General features: G+C 43.1%; 1 protein-coding gene across 5 annotated transcripts in view; it reads left to right on the top strand.

The window, feature by feature from the left end:
• The window catches only part of LOC131082200 (fatty acyl-CoA reductase 1-like), a 127,430-nt gene that overhangs the window by 89,588 nt on the left and 17,462 nt on the right, over positions 1-20,380 (top strand). For all 5 annotated transcript variants that reach the window (XM_058021866.1, XM_058021867.1, XM_058021868.1 and 2 more), the window contains exons 3-7: positions 5,391-5,566; positions 9,087-9,266; positions 13,818-13,995; positions 15,071-15,115; positions 19,493-19,611. In XM_058021866.1, coding sequence (XP_057877849.1) covers positions 5,391-5,566; positions 9,087-9,266; positions 13,818-13,995; positions 15,071-15,115; positions 19,493-19,611 — 698 coding nt within the window. The remainder of the gene's footprint in view (positions 1-5,390; positions 5,567-9,086; positions 9,267-13,817; positions 13,996-15,070; positions 15,116-19,492; positions 19,612-20,380) is intronic.

The following is a 20,380-nucleotide window of genomic DNA, read 5'->3' as shown; positions in this document are numbered from 1 at the left end:
GGTGGTCTCCTCCTGGTTTGCCCCTCCTATCACCCCACCTCACTTGTATCCCATTGGCTGTAGCTCCCTTCCTCCGCCCCCCTTCCCCCACCTCGGGAGAAGGCCACTCCCTCTTTTCCACGCGGGAAGTCACCTGGACCACCTGATGTCTTCTATTAATAGAACAGGACTTTGTTCCCGAGAGGAGAAGAGCGCCTTCTGTCTTTTGCCATTTGTCCTATGTAAGATCATGAGTTTTGTCCTATGTAAGATCACAAGGGCTAGGGTCCATAGCTAGCCATATTAGATCTGAACAGCCCACTAGGCATGAATTCTTACAAAGCGAAAAGCAAAAGCAGTGAAAGCAAAAGCTGCAGTCTCTGTGTCCCAGCCAGACTGATAAGAAAACCAAAGCAACACTTTCACTCTTCAGAGCCAGTCTTAAAGGTACAGAACATAATATCCAGCATTGACAGAATACATGAATGGGGATACAAGCATCATAACGTCACCCTAGGACATTCCACCCCTTCTCCCCATATCATCAACATACTAGCACACATCGTGCATTTATTTGCACAAAATTTCCAAAATTTACAAGCAATACCCATCATGCCCTCATCACATCCCCACACTGGACACTGAATCCAGGCCCTATACTACAGAGCTGCAAGATTCCCCCTTTCACATTAAGCATTCAAAGCTCCATCTATCACTTGCTCAGACCTCCAACGCTTGCACATTTCCTTCTCCATCTTCCACTTGCCCAGACCTTCAACACTTACACATTTCCTTCTATCTCATGTCTGTATGGTTTAATATACAGACAATGGCAGTAACATCCAATGAATAGTGATATTGCATATCATTCTCACCCCACAATCAGATCTCCCTGAGGTACACATCGTGTTGTTCCATCTCTTTGCATTATCCACCATGAGCAACCTGGTCCCTGAGCAAAGACGACCCCACAAATGGGTTTGTCTGTACTCAAGGCAGAATTGATCCACACAGTCTTCCCTAACAAACCTCTGACATGTACCACTGGGACTTTATCTACTACATTCAGGGACTCAGACTGGGCAGAACCTGCTCAGTTGGTGGAACCTTGGGTGTTAACTAACCAGGTGGCCATTGCTAAATGCTGCTCCCAATTTTTGAAAGATCCCCACCCAAAGCTTTCAGCTGGGGTTTTAGTAGTCCATTATACCTCTCTACTTTTCCTGCAGCTGGTGCATGGTAGGGGATATGGTAGACCCACTCAATGCCATGTTCCCTAGCCCAGGTGTTGATAAGGCTGTTCTTGAAATGAGTCCCATTGTCTGACTCAATCCTCTCAGGGATACCATGCCTCCAATGGACCTGCTTTTCAAGGCCCAGGATGGTGTTACGGGCAGTAGCATGAGACACAGGGTAGGTTTCCACCATCCAATGGTGGCTTCCACCATGGTCAGCACGTAGCGCTTGCCCTGGCGTGTCTGGAACAGTGTGATGTAGTCAATCTGCCAGGCCTCCCCATACTTGTACTTGGACCACTGCCCACTGTACCACAGGGGCTTCACTCGCTTGGCCTGCTTGATGGCAGAACACGTCTCACAGTCATGGATAACCTGTGAAATACTGTCCATGGTTAAATCCACCCCTCAGTCTCGTGCCCACTTATAGGTGGCATCTCTGCCCTTATGGCCTGAGGCATCATGGGCCCATCGAGCTAGGAATAACTCTCCCTTGTGTTCCCAATCTAGGTCTATCTTGGACACTCCTATCTTTGCAGCCTGATCTACCTGCTCATTGTTTTGGTGCTCCTCATTGGCTCTACTCTTGGGGGCATGGGCATCTACATGGCGGACTTTCACAGGTAGCCTCCCTACCCTGGTAGCAATGTCTTTCCACTCTTCAGCAGCCCAAATTGGTGTTCCTCTACGCTACCAGTTAGCCTTTTTCCACCTCTCCAGCCATCCCCACAGAGCATTGGCTACCATCCATGAATCAGTGTAGAGATAGAGCTTTGGCCATTTCTCTGTTTCTACAATGTCCAGGGCCAGTTGAACGACCTTGACTTCTGCAAGTTGACTTCATCCACCTTCTCCTTCAGTAGCTTGTGCAATCTGTCGTGTGGGGCTCCATACAGTTGCTTTCCACTTCTGGTTCATCCCTACAATGCAACAGGAACTGTCAGTGAAAAGAGCATAGCGTGTTTCCTCTGGTAGCAGTTGGTTATATGGAGGAGCCTCTTCAGCCCGTGTCACTGGTTCTTGTTCTTCATCTGTGACACCAAAATTCTCACCTTCAGGCTAATTTGTAATTACGTCCAAAATCCCAGGGCAATTCAGTTTACCTATATGGGCGCAGTGTGTGATAAGAGCAATCCACTTGCTCCATGTGGCACTGGTGGCATGGTGGGTAGAAGGAACCTTGCCTTTGAACATCCACCCCAGCACCGGTAGTTGGAGTGCCAGGAGGAGTTGGCTTCTGTACCAATCGCCTCTGAGGCGGCTTGGACTCCTTCATAGGTAGCCAAGATTTCCTTCTCTGTTGGAGTGTAGTTGGCTTCAGAGCCTCTGTAGCTTCAACTCCAAAATCCCAGTGGTTGACCACGAGTGTCCCCAGGCACCTTCTGCCAAAGACTCCAGGACAAGCCATAGTTCCCGGCTGCAGAGTAGAGCATGTTCTTCACATCTGGTTCCGTCCTGACCGGGCCCAGAGCTACTGCATGAGCGATCTCCTGCTTGATCTGGACAAAGGCTTGTTGCTGCTCAGGGCCCCACTGGAAATTGTTCTTCTTGCAGGTGACCAGGTAAAGAGGGCTCACGATCTGACTGTACCCAGGAATGTGCATCCTCCAAAAGCCTATGGCACCTAGGAAAGCTAGTGTTTCTTTCTTATTGGTGGGTGGAGACATTGCTGTAACCTTGTTGATGACGTCTGTAGGAATCTGACGCTGTCCATCTTGCCACTTCACTCCCAGGAACTGAATCTCCCTTTACTTTGCTCTTTTTAATGGCAAAACCAGCTCCCAGGAGGATTTGGATGATTTCCTTCCCTTTCTCAAACACTTCCGCAGCTGTGCTCCCCCACACAATGATGTCATCAATATATTGCAGATGTTCTGGAGCCTCACCCCTTTCTAGTACAGTCTGGACCAGTCCATGGCAGATGGTAGGACTGTGCTTCCACCTCTGGGACAGTTGGTTCCAGGTATACTGCACTCCCCTCCATGTGAAAGCAAACTGAGGCCTGCATTCTGCTGCCAGAGGAATGGAGAAAAATGCATTGGCAATGTCCATAGTGGCATACCACTTCGCTGCCTTGGACTCCAGCTCGTACTGGAGGTCTAATATGTCTGGCACGGCAGCACTCAGTGGTGGAGTCTCTTCATTCAATGCACGGTAGTCCACAGTCAATCTCCATTCTCCTTCAGATTTTTGCACAGGCCAAATGGGGCTGTTGAAGGGTGAGTGGGTCTTCCTGACCACCCCTTGGCTCTCCAGTTCTCAGATCATCTTATGGATGGGGATCACACATCTTGAATGGTTCTATACTGTTGTCGATGCACTAGGGAAGTAGCAATTGGCACTCGTTGCTCTTCTCCCGTCAGGCATCCTACTGCAGATGGATTCTCAGACAACCCAGGCAAGGTGTTCAATTGCTGGATGCCCTCTATGACTACAGCTGCTATCCCAAATGCCCACTTGAGTCCTTTTGGATCTTTGAAATACCCACTTTGAAGGTAGTCTGTGCCCAAAATACATGGGGCCTCTGGGCCAGTCACGATAGGATCTTTCTTCCACTCATTCCCAGTCAGGCTCACCTCAGCTTCCACCAAAGTGAAATCCTGTGATCCCCCTGTCACATCAGCAATAGAAACAGACTCTGTCCCCACATGTCTTGACGGAATTAATGTACATTGAGCACCAGTATCAACCAAAGCTTTGTATTCTTGTGGTTCAGATGTGCCAGGCCAACGAATCCACACAGACCAGAAAACACGATTTTCCCTGGCCTCTACCTGGCTAGAGGCAGGGCCCCTCTGAGGCTGGTTATCCTTCTTTCCCTGGGCATATGTCTTGGATTTCCTTCAAGGGGATCAGACATGTCATCATCATCATACCTGGAAGTTCAGCTATGGGTCACTGGGGCTACTTTCCTTCTGGTGGCTTCATTCAATTCACACACCCATCATGCCAGAAGAGCAGTAGGTTTTCCATCCCACCTCCTCATGTTTTCTCCGCAATCATGCAGATAGAACCTCAGCTCGTCGGGTGTACCTTCTCTCACCATCTGGGAAACATCTGCCTTGGATACCAGAATCTCTGATCTGTACTGCAGAGATTTGGAGAAGGTTTTCTTTAATCTCCTCTCTGAGCTTCTTGTGATTCTCCTCTATCTTATCCTCTAAGTTCTACAGACGTATTTCTACCACTGCGATTCTGGCATGTGTTGGGCCATGTACAGCATCTGCATGTGCTCAGAGCTTCCTTGCCATATCCAGCACAGTCTCACCCCTCTTCATTATGGCTAAGGCAGAAGCATATTCATGTGGCCCAAGTCGCACAAGTTTTTGCCACATCACAGACATGCATGGTCCATAGCTAGCCGTATTAGATCTGAACAGCCCACTAGGCATGAATTCTTACAAAGGATCTTGTTGTACTTAACGGTTTCTATTAATTCAGTTGAAATGGCTCAAATATAATATTGCAGAAATATATCTTGGAGAGACCTATGGATCATACTTATTGGAAGAAAAGAGCTGGAAGATGTCTTTAGAGGCCATCCAGCTCCACACATGTTCAGTTTATGCAAAACTGCTGGTGGCACTCAGCAGCTTCAGCAGTGGGGATTATTGGGATGCCCCATCCTTGCATCCCAAAAGCAGGTCCCCACTGGACTTCTCTGACATGAACAAAGAGTGACAGTAGACAATGAGCAGCAAAGGAAGAGGAGGAGGAGGAGGAGGAGCAACCCTGCCCAGTTCCTCTCCTCTCTACAAGTCATTTGTAGAACCATCTTGCCTGGGTAAAGCTGCACTGGCTTTCCCACTCCATACTCTGCCCTCTTGCTCTTTAGCTCCTGTTTTGGTCCTACAGCCAGCCCTCAAGGTCAAGTAGCCAGTGGTTGCAAGAGATGTGGATACTGGGGAGTTTTGGTGGCTCTCTGAGGAAATGAGTGGTGGCAGAGAAGATTCATTAATCTCTTCAGAGCAATGCTTTACGACCTATATTTTTGTTCTGTTTCCCTTAGGAGGGAACAAGTGAATGGATTATTTAACCATCTCACCTGTGTCATTCCCCAGACAGGAATTCTCTTTTGTGCCAGTTGCATTGATTGATGTGATCAGACTGGCTGTTACTCAAAGCGATCTCAGCAGCCTAATTTTGTACCTGATCTCTCTCTGTTTGTGCTTCAAGGTTTTTGACAGGGTCCGAGAAGATTGCCCTAATTTCCACGAGAAGATTAAGCCTATTAATGCTGAACTCACTCAGCCCAAGCTGGCCATCAGTGCTGAAGACGAGGAGGAGCTTCTGACCCGGGTCAATGTTGTCTTCCACTGTGCAGCCACAGTTCGCTTTGACGAACCCCTCAAGTACGTCCTGCTTTTCTATGTTTGCTGAGCAGGATCAGAGTGCACCATGGCACTGCCCAGAGCATCCCTTGCATGGCTGCAGTGCTGACTCCCCTGTCCATGTTCGTGCTCCCCATGGTTCTGTGCTGAACATGGAAGGAGTGTGCTCTGAAAATGCCGTGTGTGTGTGTGTGTGTGTGTGTGTGTGCGTGCGTGCGCACACACGTCAAACTTGGTGCAGTCCCACGGGAACAAATGGAAGAACTGCAGGATTAAGTTGTAAGACTGTAAGGAAGTTAAGTATGACCTAAAACTGGGGTGAGGAAAAGTGTGGTTGAGGTTGTTAGGGAGATGTTTTGGCAGAGCTGCAGACAGAGAAACTGTGTTGTGTCCGTCTCTAAAGCTGGTGTTGTTAATGGCCTTTCTTTGTCACTGAGTAGCTGGAGAGGAAAATGAGCTGTGGTTTGAGAAAACAGCCCATCACAACCTTTAAAATACCCAACTCCCACTGTAATTAACTGTTTACAATGAGTGCTTGGTTTCTGAAGGAGTTCCCTTGGGAGTGCCTGTCCAGGGAGGCTTTTCCATTAAAAAAAAAACAGCAGAAATAAGCCACTGAAACAAGATTAGATGTGTAAATGCTTCTGTGCAGATTATCCATTTCAGCAAACCGAGGTAGATGATCTGCATTGCCAGATCCTAATAGTCTTCTGAAAAAACACTAAAGCTGTCATAGTAGAAAACAATTTGTAATATCAATCTTTATTTGCTCATAGGCTAAAGAGATATCCACTATGTCCACCATAATTATTTGCTTTTTAGAACAACTAATTAGAGAAACACCAGAAAGAAAGCAGCTCTTGATGTGATCTTGAGCCAGTATGTGAGTAGCCACAAATGTTGTTAAATCAATGCACAAATGAACACAATTTAAAAATAAGTTTCAGTGGCATGAAACATCAAAGGGAAACCACATTTTTAATATGGAGGATAGCTAGAAAGAAGCTAAAAGTTCAAAAGGTAATCAGCTTACAGGCAATGGAAAAACTAAAGACTGTATGTGATCTGTCAAAATCTCTCCAATCTCTCAAGGAAAATTATGATTAGAAGGCAAAATATGAGAAGTTATTCAACTCAAATTATTTCTGACTGAATAATAAAATATATCAGATGGGTAAAAGTTTTAGCAAGTTAAATGTGAAAGCACAATATTGCTGCTTAGTTACGAATGTTAAGCAAAAACTTGGTGATGACACAAAAATATTTTTCACATGATAGAAGCTCGAAGATTACGACAGAATATGTAAAGCCAATAGATAAGGAGGAGGGCAAAAGCATTGCTGTGAAGATACTGGAGAAACAGCAGTGGAGACACCAAAAGAATTATTGGCATCAACATGCGGTACATTTAGAAAATTCTCCAAATGGAACTCTTGAGGGCAGAAATCAGAAATTGTAATTGTGTTATATTGAAATATTAATAGATGCTGATTTCATAGAAGTAGAAGTAAATAATGATAAAGCAAACAACAAACTGCCAGTGTTAGAGATATTCCCTATGAAGGCTGAAATATATGGTAGGGATAATTCATGCTATTAATATATGATGTAAAATATTGTAAAATCCAAAAACTATGTCTCTGACCATCCCGGCCGAGAGCTGCTATCTATTCAGATTACGAGTTCTCGGACACAAGTTAAGATAAGGAGTGACGCCTTAACATAAGAATAGAAGCTTCCAGGGCGATGATCACCGGTATCCTGAGTCGTTGGGAGCCACCCAAGAGCGATTATCACCCTGCCGATTGCATCTATCAAGATAGTCAGCGGAGCCAACCTGATGCATCTGAATCCATGGCTTCCCCGGAGCCCATTGACGCTGACTACACACCTGGAACTGGCTTTTGTCCAGCTCTGCACATGGAAAGAAACAGCAATGCATGTGAAGAGACACAAAGGAAATTCGGTCATCTTTGCCTCAGGCACAATAAACTGCATAAAACCTCGCTGCACGAAGCAGAATTTGTGAATGTGGGAGACTCTGACACTCGAGGGGTCAGGTCCAGGTCCACCCAGTGCTCATCCTGGACTCAACGCTGTCTCTTTGGCTGTGGTGGTCTCGGAGACCGAAATTCGGTCGTGCAGACAAATTAATAAATCTTTGCTAAATTTTTGATAATTTTGGCTCACAACTTGATCATTTTATAACAAAGGCTAAAGAACTCTGAGCAACTCAGCAAAAATCCATGCCAGGCCCATATTATGAGCACAGTTCTGTTCATCACTTCTCAGAAGGGGTGCAGTTAAACAGAAATGTGAATGGAAAAGTAAATTTTATCTGAAGGGTAGCTCACATAAAAGTATTCATCCTGATAGAAGGGCAGGAGGAAATAGAAATCTACAGAAAATGCTGCACTTTAATAGCAGTGTGTGAAAAATATCTCTAGCTTTAGATACAGTGATCCCAATATTGATTGTACTCTTCAGCTGATGTTTGCATTCCTTTGGGCTATTTATATTTTCTCTTCAATGTAAGTAAGTTTTTTTATTGTACACTGTGCTCGATGGCATAATTCCAAACATTGTGCATGTCTTTGAAAGCTTCTACTCCTGGGCTGAGCGGATTGCATATGCCTGTCTTCTCCCTCCTGTGCAGGAAAGTGTCGCTATTCCAATACAAAGCAAGCAACAGAGTGTGTTGGTTGAAATGTGTCACAGATTGTCTCTAGGACAATTTCTAGCAATGCTGAGTGCTTAAAGGCCAGCATTGCTAACCAGGACATTCTTATGCTTATCACTTCTCATCTCCATTCCTTGGGAACTTAAGCTGTTATCTTTAATGGTGTCTTCTTTGATAATGAGTAGCTTCAAACTGAATGAGAGTAGGTTTAGATTGGATATTAAGAGGAAATTCCATACTATAAGGCTCCTGAGGCTCTGGCAAAGGTTTCCCAGAGCACCTGAGGCTGCCCCATCCCAGTAAGTGTTCCAGGCTAGGATGGAGGGGGCTCTGAGCAATCTGGGATGGTGGAAAGTATCCCTGCCCATAGCAAGGGAGTGGGACTGGATGATATTTAAGTTTCCTTCCAAGCCAGGTCATTCTGTGATGCTATGAATCTGTTTTTCTGGGCCCAATGACCCTTTCCTGCTTTCTGAAACCATGTGTTCTTCTGGTTTAGCAGCAGTCCCTCCAGAGAACAGTGAATGTGTACCGTAGGAGCCACAGTGCCTCAGGGCTTAGAAATACATGTTCCAGGCAAGGGTGATCAACATGTCACATTTAGAGATGTTAGTGAAGTCTTAATTGTGACCCTTCAAATTGAGTAAAAGTATTTGAGAGACATTCAGTGTCCAGAACAGCAAATCCAACAGCATTGCTTTCAAAGCTGGTTTCACACTTGCATTTCAGTGACACTTTCTGCTCCACCGTGCCCCCTGCTCTCCCTGACTTTCCTTTCTGTGGTGAGGTTTGGATAAAGCTCAGCCTTTATATGTTCTTCCCAGTGAAATGCCTTTTGCTTATTTCCCCTGCATTCCTTAGACATGCCCTGCAGCTGAACGTGATGGGCACACAACGGCTCCTCGAGCTGGCCCGGCAGATGCGGAACCTCGAGGCCTTCATCCACATCTCCACTGCCTATGCAAACTGCATCCGGAAATGCATCGAGGAGATCATCTACCCACCCCCAGCCGAGCCCCAGAAGCTCTTTGATTTAGTAGAGTAAGTAGGAACCACATTGTCCCTTCCAGTGCTGGCTTCCCTTCATCCTGCAGCAGACTTGGGAGCTGTTCCCAGGATCGGGTGGGATTTCTGTCAGAAGTGCTGTTACTGCTGTTTCTTTGTGGTTTTTTTAAGACTCTGATTTAATGAGAGTCCAGTATTAATTTCTGCAGGAGTGTATTTTCTCCCAGGAATGGAGTCGCTGCTTTCTGTAACGCTCAGCTCTGCTGCTGCCTTTGTAAGAATTCATTTTTTTCCATGCACCTTTTTTTTTATCTTTTCAGCTTCCCACCATTGTTTCCACTTCTTTGAGAAATCCTGTGGTATTTAACTGGAGTTATATGAGGATGAGTAAGAAGCAGGCTTTTTTACATAGTTCAGTGTGAATCATTTAGGTTTGAAAAGACCTCTAGGATCACCAAGTCCAAGCTTTGACTGATCACCACCTTGCCAAATAAACCAGAGCACAGAGTGCCACATATTGTTGGGTTTTGAACACTTACAGAATTGGTGACTCCACCACTTGGGCAGCCCCTTCAAATGCCTGGCCACCTTTTCAGTGAAGAAAATCTTCCTGGTTTCCACCTGAACCTCTCCTGGCACAGCACAAGGCAATGTCCTCTCAACCCAGACAGGAATACAGGGCTTTGATGAAACACCAAAAAAAGCTTGGTTATCTGAATTTACCAAAATAAAGAATAATTAGAAAGAATAACAAAATCAGCTGATAAAGGTCCTAGAAGACATTCTCCTTAAAAGAATTTTCCCACAACTGTTGATGTGTTTTCATTAATTTTCTAGTGGGTGATATAACAACTGATCTGTGATCTGTTAACACAAAGAGCTGGTATAAAATCTTTATTCTTCTTGATTTAGGGTAATGGAAGATGAAATTAATTGATGCCCACTAAGAGAACCACTGATTTTTTTTAATAAAATAAGTTTGTCTTAAGAAATAATTTAACTGTCTAAGCACTACTTCAAAAAAGTTAGTACAAACTACTTTTTTCATTTGAATTTCTGCAGTAGCCCATATTCTTGGATATGTTTACTTCCAGCTAGTAGTCATCAATCATTTAGCTTTTATTCAGTAATAGGAATATGATACAAAACTTGAGAAATGTTTTAGTGCATTAGAGCAGTGGGCTCCCTGGTCCAGTGTCTAGCCCTCAAGAATTTCACTGAGAGATGTTATTTAGGGTAAGTACACCAGCCTGGATACTCCTTTCTGTTCCCCTCACAGAAACCTGAAGAGTCTCAGCCTTTTTACTGTCTCCTCATGTGCTGATGGATCTGTCTTGGTGCTGATGCTAGTTGCCCTTCCTCTCTACCTGTTCTTTAACTTTACTCCCTCCCTGAGGTATGGGGGTCAGACAGAACTTCATGCAGTACTCCAGTTGCAGTCACTCAAAGTTTTATTTAACCAGCTTCAAAATTACACCACTGGTCATTCTCAGTACCTGATGATAGCCAGCGTTTCATTGATTTTTTTTTTTTGCCTGCTGCTACTCACTGACATGGAGGTTTCAGAGCTGTGATTCAAGAGCTTTTGCTGAGCTACAGTTACCAGTTCTAAGCTCAACAACCTCTAACACCAGTTCTGGTAAACTGCTTTTCCCTAAAAGTGGGGCTCCTCTTTTTGCCCACTGACTCAGTTTTATGTCCTTTGGTGTTCATCACTGTCAAGACTCCATTTCACTGTTCCAAAAAGCTTACCATCACTTGCAATTCTGAAAACAATTAAGTGTCGAGGGCTCAGTTTTAAAAAAAAGGTCTGATTGCTAGTCAGAAGAGTAGAGAAGGGCTTGGCTACCCCAGAGTTTGTTACTTCAGCTGCTTTATATAAAACACTAAGAATTTATGTATCATAGCTTGAAAATGCAGCAGAGAGGATGATGTTTGAGATGCACCTTTAATATTTGCCATGTAAGTGAAAGAAATAGTGTGTGGATATCAGGGAGAAGAGAGTGACAGGTATCAGAATTTTACCTTTGATGGGGAGGGAGGGGAAGCAGACTAGGAAATATAAACCACCCTCAAAAATGGGGAGAAATACAGATTATGTTTTGCATCAGCCAGCTGTGGATGATTCCCTTCACAACCAACTCTTGTCTTAAGGTGCTGCTCTTGCAAGTGCTTTAAGAGGAATAATCAAAGAACTAGATGCAATAAGAGATCCATTTAACAGTGCTTTTGGCCATGCACTTAATATATGCTTATGATTTCTTATTCACTTGAAATCTTAAGGATGCTCTTATCCTCCTGTTACATCTTGCTGTTTCAGTTTTTTTGATATTTAATCTGCAAGTAAACCCTGAGGCTTAAGCTGTGTAAAGCAAAAGTCACACTTCTAAGTGCTTCCAGGCCAATAGGGGAAACATATAATCTGCTGCATCAAGCATGGTTTGCCTTAATCTAAAGCTGAAGGAAATCAGCTTTGAAGGGTGTGCTGAGGTAAGGAACACAGCACACAGCAAAGTTGTGGCTGAAGATGTGGGTTGGTTATTGGAGAAAATACAGATCCATCGTTGCTTACAAGAAAGAGTCTTATTAATGCAAAGCCATTAACACAGAAAGTTTTGCTTTCCTGTGGCAGAATAATTTGGTGCATATAATGGAGAAGTTATTAATTGTTTAATTTGCTTTGTTTGCTTGGAAGGGCCAGATGCAGCAGCAGTGAGCAGAAGCAGTAGCTTTTGTGAGTTAGCATTCCAGAATCTTCCAAGTAGGTCACAGAGCAGTTCTTGCTGAAGTGTTATCTCTGCCTCCCTGATGGGAATATTGGTCAATCAAATCACCTAGCAGGCTGGTGCCCCTGGAACAGCTCCTCAAGTAATACAGAGATCTCTCTGGAATGATGAGGACAAGGGGACAAGGGGAAATACCTCTGCTTGTACTTCTACACCTGTCTTTGCTTTGTGAGAATGCAAACCTGCTACACTCTATTATGAAAATCAAAAAAAAAAAAAAAAAAAGAGAGAAGGGGAAAAAGACTTGCACACAGCTTAACCTGAGTTCCTAAATTAACTTAGTCTTCCTCCAGGCTCTACAGAAATAGGCATCTCTTCTTGGTAGACTGGTAATTAGCTACTCCACAGATTTAAACAATAGCAGTTTACTGAGACCCTGAGGTTCAGTGGCTGCCTAAGTGGCTTTACAAATTATGTCAATATTATGTGCTGCTTGTAACTTCTGTGTAGTTAATATCTTATGCTTAAATGCTTTCTTCTACCTTGTTTCTGCTGCACGGGACCAGGCTTGCAAAGGAAGGTGTTTGTGCCTCCATAGGGCTTTTTTATTTAAAGAAAAAATTCTGATATACTACAAATTTTCAGATTTTTAATGCACTCCAAAACTGAGAAATTTGCTGCATCCCATCTGTGCCCAATGAGAGTCATCTGAAAAGTGCTGTGCCACCTGAGCCACCATATCTTTGAAAGGTTGACAGGATCAAGCAGTTTTTCAGGTGTGACTGTTGGCATCATATTTCTCTCCCCTTGACCTCTATCTTTTTCTGAAATTCAAGATAAGGAGGGGTGAAGTGAGGATCTGCAGGAAGCAGTATCCTTGCAGTGCCCCTGGGAAGAGTCCACGCCTTCTGGCTGAACTGTAAGTCCGTTGATTTAATTGCATATTGGATTATAGGAGCTAATCTTTGATTCTGTGGTGTAACACCAGGCTGCTGGGAGCCTGTCAGGAACTGGCAGCAAGGGCTCTGGAAGCACAGCCAGTTCTTGTCTTTTGCACCCAGATGCTGGCAGGACCTGTGAGGTGCTGGTGCTGTGCCAGGGAAGAGCCTTTGGATGCTAGGCCCTTCATGCAGCTCTATCGTGGTAAGGGCTGCTTTTTGAAAACTATCTGCATAACTGCTTCTGATGGATTAGGTGCTTGAATACCTTCAAAAAATAAAAAACAACTTGTCAGAGTACTTTCGGGTTTTTTTGGTGGTTTGGTTTTGGTTGGTTTTTTTTAAGCACCAGCTGTTTCCTGTGTGAGCAAACCCCTGGTAAGCCTGTTAGGAGGAACATATAACCCTGCAAATGATGGAAATCCACTGTTGGAATAATATCCCTGTAGGACATTTTTCCAGCTTTTGAGACCTTTGTGTTGTTACGTGACTTGCTAATTCAAGGTTACCTGGAATATCCTGAAACATATTTGGGAGTATACAGGGACTGTGTTGGCTGAGGATGAGAACTGCCTAGTGGTATTCCTGGCTGGGAGAGCTCCATCAGGCTGTAGACCATGGCAGTATTTATGTTACAGATTGCCGTGAAGCATTACCTATGCAAAAGATTGCTCTGAAGTGAGTTTGTAGAGGTACCTGAATTGTAGCTGGGCATTGTAGCATGAAGCTCACCAGGGTTTATTTTGCACCTTGAAGACAAAAGTGACTTTCTCCCACAGAGCAGTTTTAAATCCAAACCTTAAATATCTTTGACTGGCTTATTCACTGTTTCAGGTGAAGATTCCTGTCTCACTGGTCTGTTTTGCCTGAATCTTTTTCTCTCCCTGCGTGGTGGATGATAATGTTCTCCTTGTTTCCTGTAGGTGGTTGGATGAATCCATCATTCAAGACATCACACCCAAACTGCTTGGGGAGTGGCCCAACACTTACACCTACACCAAAGCCTTGTCAGAGTACCTGATTCAGCAAGAGAAAGGAAACTTGAACATTGCTATCATCAGGCCATCCATCGTGGGAGCCAGCTGGCATGAGCCTTTCCCAGTAAGCATGAATACACAATTCCCTACTGAGAGCCTTTGGATGCAGCTGGAACTGTGGTACTGTCAAGAATCTGTCGCTCCTTGTATCAGTGTCTTGTGAAACAGATGTCCACAGTTCATAGGGAGATGTGCGGAAGAGGTAGAGATCCTGTGCTGGAGTAGAACAGCAAGCCTTCTTCAGCACCTTAGAACACCTGTGAAAAGACCACATTTAAGCAATAATAACAAGAGCTGGGATAGTTATAGTGCAGAATGCTGGGCTTGCAATTGATTGTCCATTCAGGCACACCAGGGGAGTTTCTGTGCTCGAAACATGGGATCTGAGGGTCAGTCGTACTACTTGTGCATTGTGGTTGAGGTACAAATGTCAGGGACTCAGTAATTAAATGCAGCTATACTTTGGAATGAGATAATTAATTAAGCTAAATATACCAATAGAAATAACATGCCCTAACATTGCAGCCAAATTGGAAAGCACAAAGTAACCTTTGGCTTTCATGTAGCCTGACGTATGCCAGAGATGGCTGCGATGCAACCAAGGCTCTGGGCCAAGCTCACCATCTTGCAAAGATAAAGAGCTCTGTTTGGTGTTACAACCTGTTCCAGGTTAAACAGCTCATCACTGCTCTGAACTCCAGCTCCCACAAGTGGCAGCTTCCCTGACCTGAAGTAGGATGGGATTCAAAAGAAGTGTTGTGTTTTCGTTTTGGGGTTTTATTCTTCCCTGCTTTAGAAATTAGCTGGAGAGAGCAAATCACCCTTGGTGACAGCTGCATGTTTTCTGTCAAAGGTAAATATTAGTCCAGCTGTTTTCAGCAAGTTTATTCCTGAGGCCAGGGAATAGGAAAGAAATGATTTCTAAGAACAAAACTAGATTCTGTTGATGATGAGTGAATTGCATACAATGCATCCCTGGCTACTGGTTGGCATCCTGGCAGCTGTCCCAGATGGGCTGGCATCCATCTAAACTGGTGTCTCCTTTCTTTTTTGTCTACACCACACCACTGTCGTCATTTAGAAGTCTGTGTAAGCAATACATCATTGAAAGGAACACTAATCATTCTTCTTTTCCACAGGGTTGGATTGACAACTTCAACGGGACCAGTGGAATATTTATTGCGGTATGTGTAGTTACTATTTAAGCTCCCCTTAAAGCAGAGTTTGAGTTACTAAAATAGTAATTCGGATAATTCTGATGTTACTTTACAGCCCCACTTAGAAACTGTATGCAGTAAAGGGCCATGGGAATTTTCTGAGTCTGGGAGAAAGATGTCACCCACTTGCCGCACATCTGTCAGCTGGTAGGACCCAGAGGATGGCCTTTTTTGTGGAGCTCAAAAAAGCTCAATTGAGAGAGTATTCATGATGCTGGTTTGCTAAAATGCGAATTGCAGTTCCTAAAAGCTCTAAAAAAACTAAACGTTTGGACACATTCGGCCAAATTTTCAAAGAAAAGGCAAAAGATGTATCCTTGAAATGAGGGTAATTCACGGGTGTCACAGCTTCAATCTTTTAACACAAATTTATTTTCCAGGCCAGGTTACCACACTGTCAATACAAGCAGCAGTATTTATCATTCCATTTGTCTCTGTTTGTATTGTTTCCAAATCTACTGCTATAACTTGTCATACTTCCACAATACCAAAGATTCTGGCTCCCACTTGCCACTGTTTTGTACAGGATTTCTCCCTCTACAGAGTACACCTAAATAAAATGTATGATTGATTCAGACTCTGCCAGTCACATGGATAATTCACTATATTTTTTCCTAACTTGATAAAATATTCCTGTAAGATGAAAATTATCATTACAATTAGTACATGAAAGGAGTAAAGTTGCATACCTTTTTTCTTGCTTTATAATTTTTTTTTCTGAACTAAAATCACTGCCTTAGGCCTCTCTGTCAATCCATAATGCTGTATAGCTCTGGGCAGATATTTATGTTCATGTATGTCCAACTTCATTGCTTTGTCAAAACTATGTTCTAATCAGCCTGGTGCAGTGTATGAAAGCATTAGTGGTCTGCAATCATCGGAGATCAGAATAAAATCCAAATATGATCTCGTTAAAAAAAGTTCAATTATATCTGGAGTAGAGTTTTTGTTTTTTTGGTTTTTTAATCATAACTTCCAATGATGTCTGTCACACCATTTATCCAGAACTGGTTTGCAAGAAACCTTGAGCCAGGTTTTTTATGCAGACATAGCCTGTATCTTTAGATCCAAGTTAGCTCCATGGAGAGTAAAGATTATGAGATTCTAGGGTCACTATGGGAAATGGCTTCCTTTTTTATATAAAAAGATTAGACTTGCACTGAGATTTGAAAAAGAGGTGATATTTTTTGGTCCAGGTTTGAAGCTCTGAGATTTTTCAGTATAGTGGAAGAGACCACGAATTTTTTGTCATCTACACTGAGCTCTTGGGGGATGAAATATGGTCTGTAACTACATTGAGAGCTGGCCAACAAAAAGACAAAAAACAATGACAAGGATGCAGGGTGTAGAGACAAACTTGTTTGGAATGTTTTCCAGAAGGTAAAAATGTTTATTATTAGGGACCTAAAAGACTTTTTTCTTCTGAAGGGGGGGAATTAATAATTTTCCAGCTTTGGAAAAGAGGAGAGTGTGAATACATCCAATAAGTACACGAGTTAATGTTCTTGAATGTGGAGAGTTGTTTGAAAATGAACCCTTAAACATCTGAGTGATGCATCAGTTTGATTACCTGAAAATTGTGTCAGTACAACCAGCTCTCCTGGCCAAATGTATTTTAAACTGTGATTATTACATGAGTAGCTTTATTTGCTTGAATTAAGTGTTGAAAAAATCAAAAGGGAAGTGGTTTTGGTGGTTTGGTTTTGTGCATTTGAAGTGTCCCTCCATACCAAAATACTCACTTTCAAATTCTAACCAAGCTCATCCTACAGGGAGAACGTTCCTTTCAGATTCAATTCAGATTTGGTTCAGATGATCTTTGATGTCATTTGGGCAGAATCTGGACTCCAAACCTTGCAAAGACTTTTTTCCTCAGTTGCAGTGTTTGAGTCTGATCATTTAATTCCCTAAATATACTCATTTCTTTTAAATATTCATGAAATATGGGAGTTGTCCAAGTTGTTGTTGACAATTTAATTATGTTTCTTTCCCCTACAGTTGCTCCAGCTGCTGTGGGGAGCTGTGTTTGTTGATTGAGGAACAAAATTAAATTAATTACATTTCCGCTGGAGTGTAATTAACTCTTTTTGTCTTGCTGTTCCCTATTACATGCAGTGACCTTCCTCCTTGCAAAGTAGTGAAGCTGTAGGGCACAACTGGTTTAATTTGTGATCTGGACAGTGACTGTCCAAAGCACCTCAGCTGAGAGGATGTCCAGAAATATCAGACTCTGGCCAGGAAATTATTTTGGAGGCTTCACTTTGCAGTAGCTTTTATTTCAGTGAAGAGGAAAATGTCAGTATCTATAAATAGAAACCATGCCATACCTGGTGGAAGTACCACTGAACCATTTTTGATGTAAAAAGTAACCTAAAAAACTTAAACCTCAAGCCTTTGTTACATGCAAAACATAGGAAATCTCGAAGCCATTCATGTGTGTATGACCATCACATGCTGCTCTGACCACATTTTGCAGCAGATCCATCAAACATCCTCATTTGGATGACCTCAGAAAGGTTTTTAGTGTGAAAATGTGATAGTTAATCACACAGTAGTCTCTAGTGAGCATGTTCATAGAAGTGGAAAATTCAGAGCTGTGCTTGCTTGCCTCCTTTGTTTCCTTCTGCCTTTTTTTTCCCCTTGAAAAAACCCAGTAGTAAGAACACAAAGAAAATAATAGTGATGTTGCAAATTGAAGCTTTAGTGTCTAAGCCTAACCATATTTCAGTTTAGGGCAGCAGAATTCAATGCATGACACAGGTCTGAGGAGGATGGAGTGAGCCATGTAGGGAATCTTGCACTGTTTGTGTCAGAGTCTGTGATCCCTCTGACTGATGCACCAAGGATGAGATGGGACTGCTCAGAAGTCCTAGTTCCTAAAAATTAAATCAGTCAAAAGTGTTATTCCCTTACTTGCAAGCTGTGAAATGCAACAAACACATCTGATTGCAGACAGGGAAAGGTGGAAAACAGCCTCCAAAAGACCTTCAAAGATAAACACCTCCCAAAGAGGGGATACAGTGTCCCTTAAAATTCACCAATGACCACTAGACAGTGGTATGTGCTTTACAAGTTAATAGCAATCTTAAATGCTTATTTAATAATATTTTTTTCTCCTCAGACTTAAGGCAAGGGGTTTTCCACAACTAGACACTTCCTGTTTAGTTGTTGTAGAAAAATTTAATCTATTTTATAATGAAATTCAAGTTTCAGATTGTGTGAAAATAATTTAAGAAAAGCTGTAACATTTCCTTTGCCCTACCTTTTAAATATTGATGGATCTGTAGCAAATGTTCATTTGCTCCTTCATTCAGTCCTTCTCTCTGTTTTTGCACAGATCTAAATTACAAGAGCTTTTATCCTTCCTTACTTCACAATCACTTTTATCCTCTCAGCTTTTTCCCTTGTTCCTCAGCTTCACTGCATTGTTTCCCACACAAGAAAAAACTTGATTGCAACCATGACTCTGCCATGTTTGGTTTCTTCTCTTATGTGCTCTGTTGAACCCTCATCTGTGACACACCGAGTAAAGTTCCTTCACCCCATTTCACCCCACCTTTCTGTATTTTGCCTTGTCCTTTCTGATCCAGTCTGCCATGCTGTTGCCATATCTCTCCTGTGGAACTTCCAAAGCCTCATTGGTCATCATGGAAGCCCCCTGATAAGCATTCAGGTTAAATGTACATATTTTGGGGAGCCTGATCCCCTGAAAAATGCACTTCCTACTGAAGGAAGGTGAAAATTTTCTGTTCTTGCCTCTTTCCTCTCTTTGGTTGTCAGTGTTTTTTTATTTGCACTGTGTTTTGGTGAGTGATGTGCTCTTCAATGCAGGAGCCGTCCTTTGTATCTTTGTGCTTAACAGACAGCTTTGGAAAAGAGGAGAGTGTGAATACATCCAAAGGAAAGGTAGTCAAAATCCTTTTCAAAAATCCTACAGGTGTCATTTCCAAAGTGACTGTAGTTTCTGAGGTATATTCAGACCTCTGTCTTCCTGTGGCATTTAAGAAAATGTAACTCTCAGGCATGCACTTTACAAATTAACAGCAGCAAATTCAGATACATTTCTCTCCTTGGGTATTTTCTTTCATATTGAGTTAAATTAAGAGTCCCAGCTTTTCTTGTACACAGCACAGTCATCATCATGTTTCCAGGCGTCCTCTGGAAATGCAGGACAGCAGGATCCATGGGAGATCCATTGTGTGGTCACAGAAACCAAATAATCTGCAACAGAAAAACCTTGCTACAGTGCTGGCCTGTGCCCAGTGCATGCTGCTGGAGTCCTGCCAGTTAAATCTCAGGCCAGCCTGAAGTGGGTGACTGTTTCCCTGTCTCCCTGTCCCACAGGCAGGCAAAGGGATCCTGCGGACCGTCATCGCCAACAACGAAGCAGTGGCAGACATGATTCCCGTCGACGTCGCCATCAACCTGACTCTGGCAGCTGGGTGGTACACGGCCGTGCACAGGTGGGAGGGCATCCCTCTTCGTAGCATTCCTCTTTGGCCACGCACCTGGAACATTTGCTCCTTGCACCAGCACTTTACAGGGAACTTGGAACTGATTAAAAATCAGTGCAAGAGGCTGGTTGATTGATTTTCTGGTTGGTGTTTCCTCCCTGTGGATGGGAACAGACTGAGAGCATAGGAGACGCAATAAAGGTAGGGTTTAGAGTTAGGAAATCTCTACAGCTACGGGTAAGGCCTGTTTCTTGCATCTCAGAAGTCACTATTCTGAGGGCCAAGAGTTTTGCAGCGGTGGTTTTTGGGTCTCCTTTTCATTGAGCTGCTTCTCAAGTGTCTTCTGGAGTTTTCTTGGTAAAAAAGCTCTGTATGTTTTCCTTGGGAAGCACTGCACAGTGGAAATATGTTATAGGCTTCTACATTATATGATCTAAAAAAATCTCCCTTCTTTGCATTGTTGAGAAGAGTATGTAGAAGTGATATTAAGGATTTAAGGTCTTTTCCTGTAAACCTTTGTCCTGGCCTTTAATCATTAGGTAGGACTACAGAGAATAAATGACATTAATTATTCTGGAGGTTTATGCAACTCTGAGAAATCAAACCCAGGCAAATAAAAGGCAGAAGTGTTTTCCTTTGAAAGACAGAGTAAGCCCTCTGAGCTGAGAGTAGAGCTACATCCAGTAAGCTAAATAAGGATCCTAAAAGGACCTTGAAGAGCAGCTCACCAGCTTTCCCCTCAAAGCATTTTTAAGATACCCACCAAATTAAAACTCTG

This window comes from Melospiza georgiana, chromosome 4, assembly GCF_028018845.1.
Source record: "Melospiza georgiana isolate bMelGeo1 chromosome 4, bMelGeo1.pri, whole genome shotgun sequence".
In the NCBI taxonomy this organism is placed as follows: Eukaryota; Metazoa; Chordata; class Aves; order Passeriformes; family Passerellidae; genus Melospiza; species Melospiza georgiana.
This window is presented reverse-complemented; position numbering and strand designations above follow the sequence as displayed.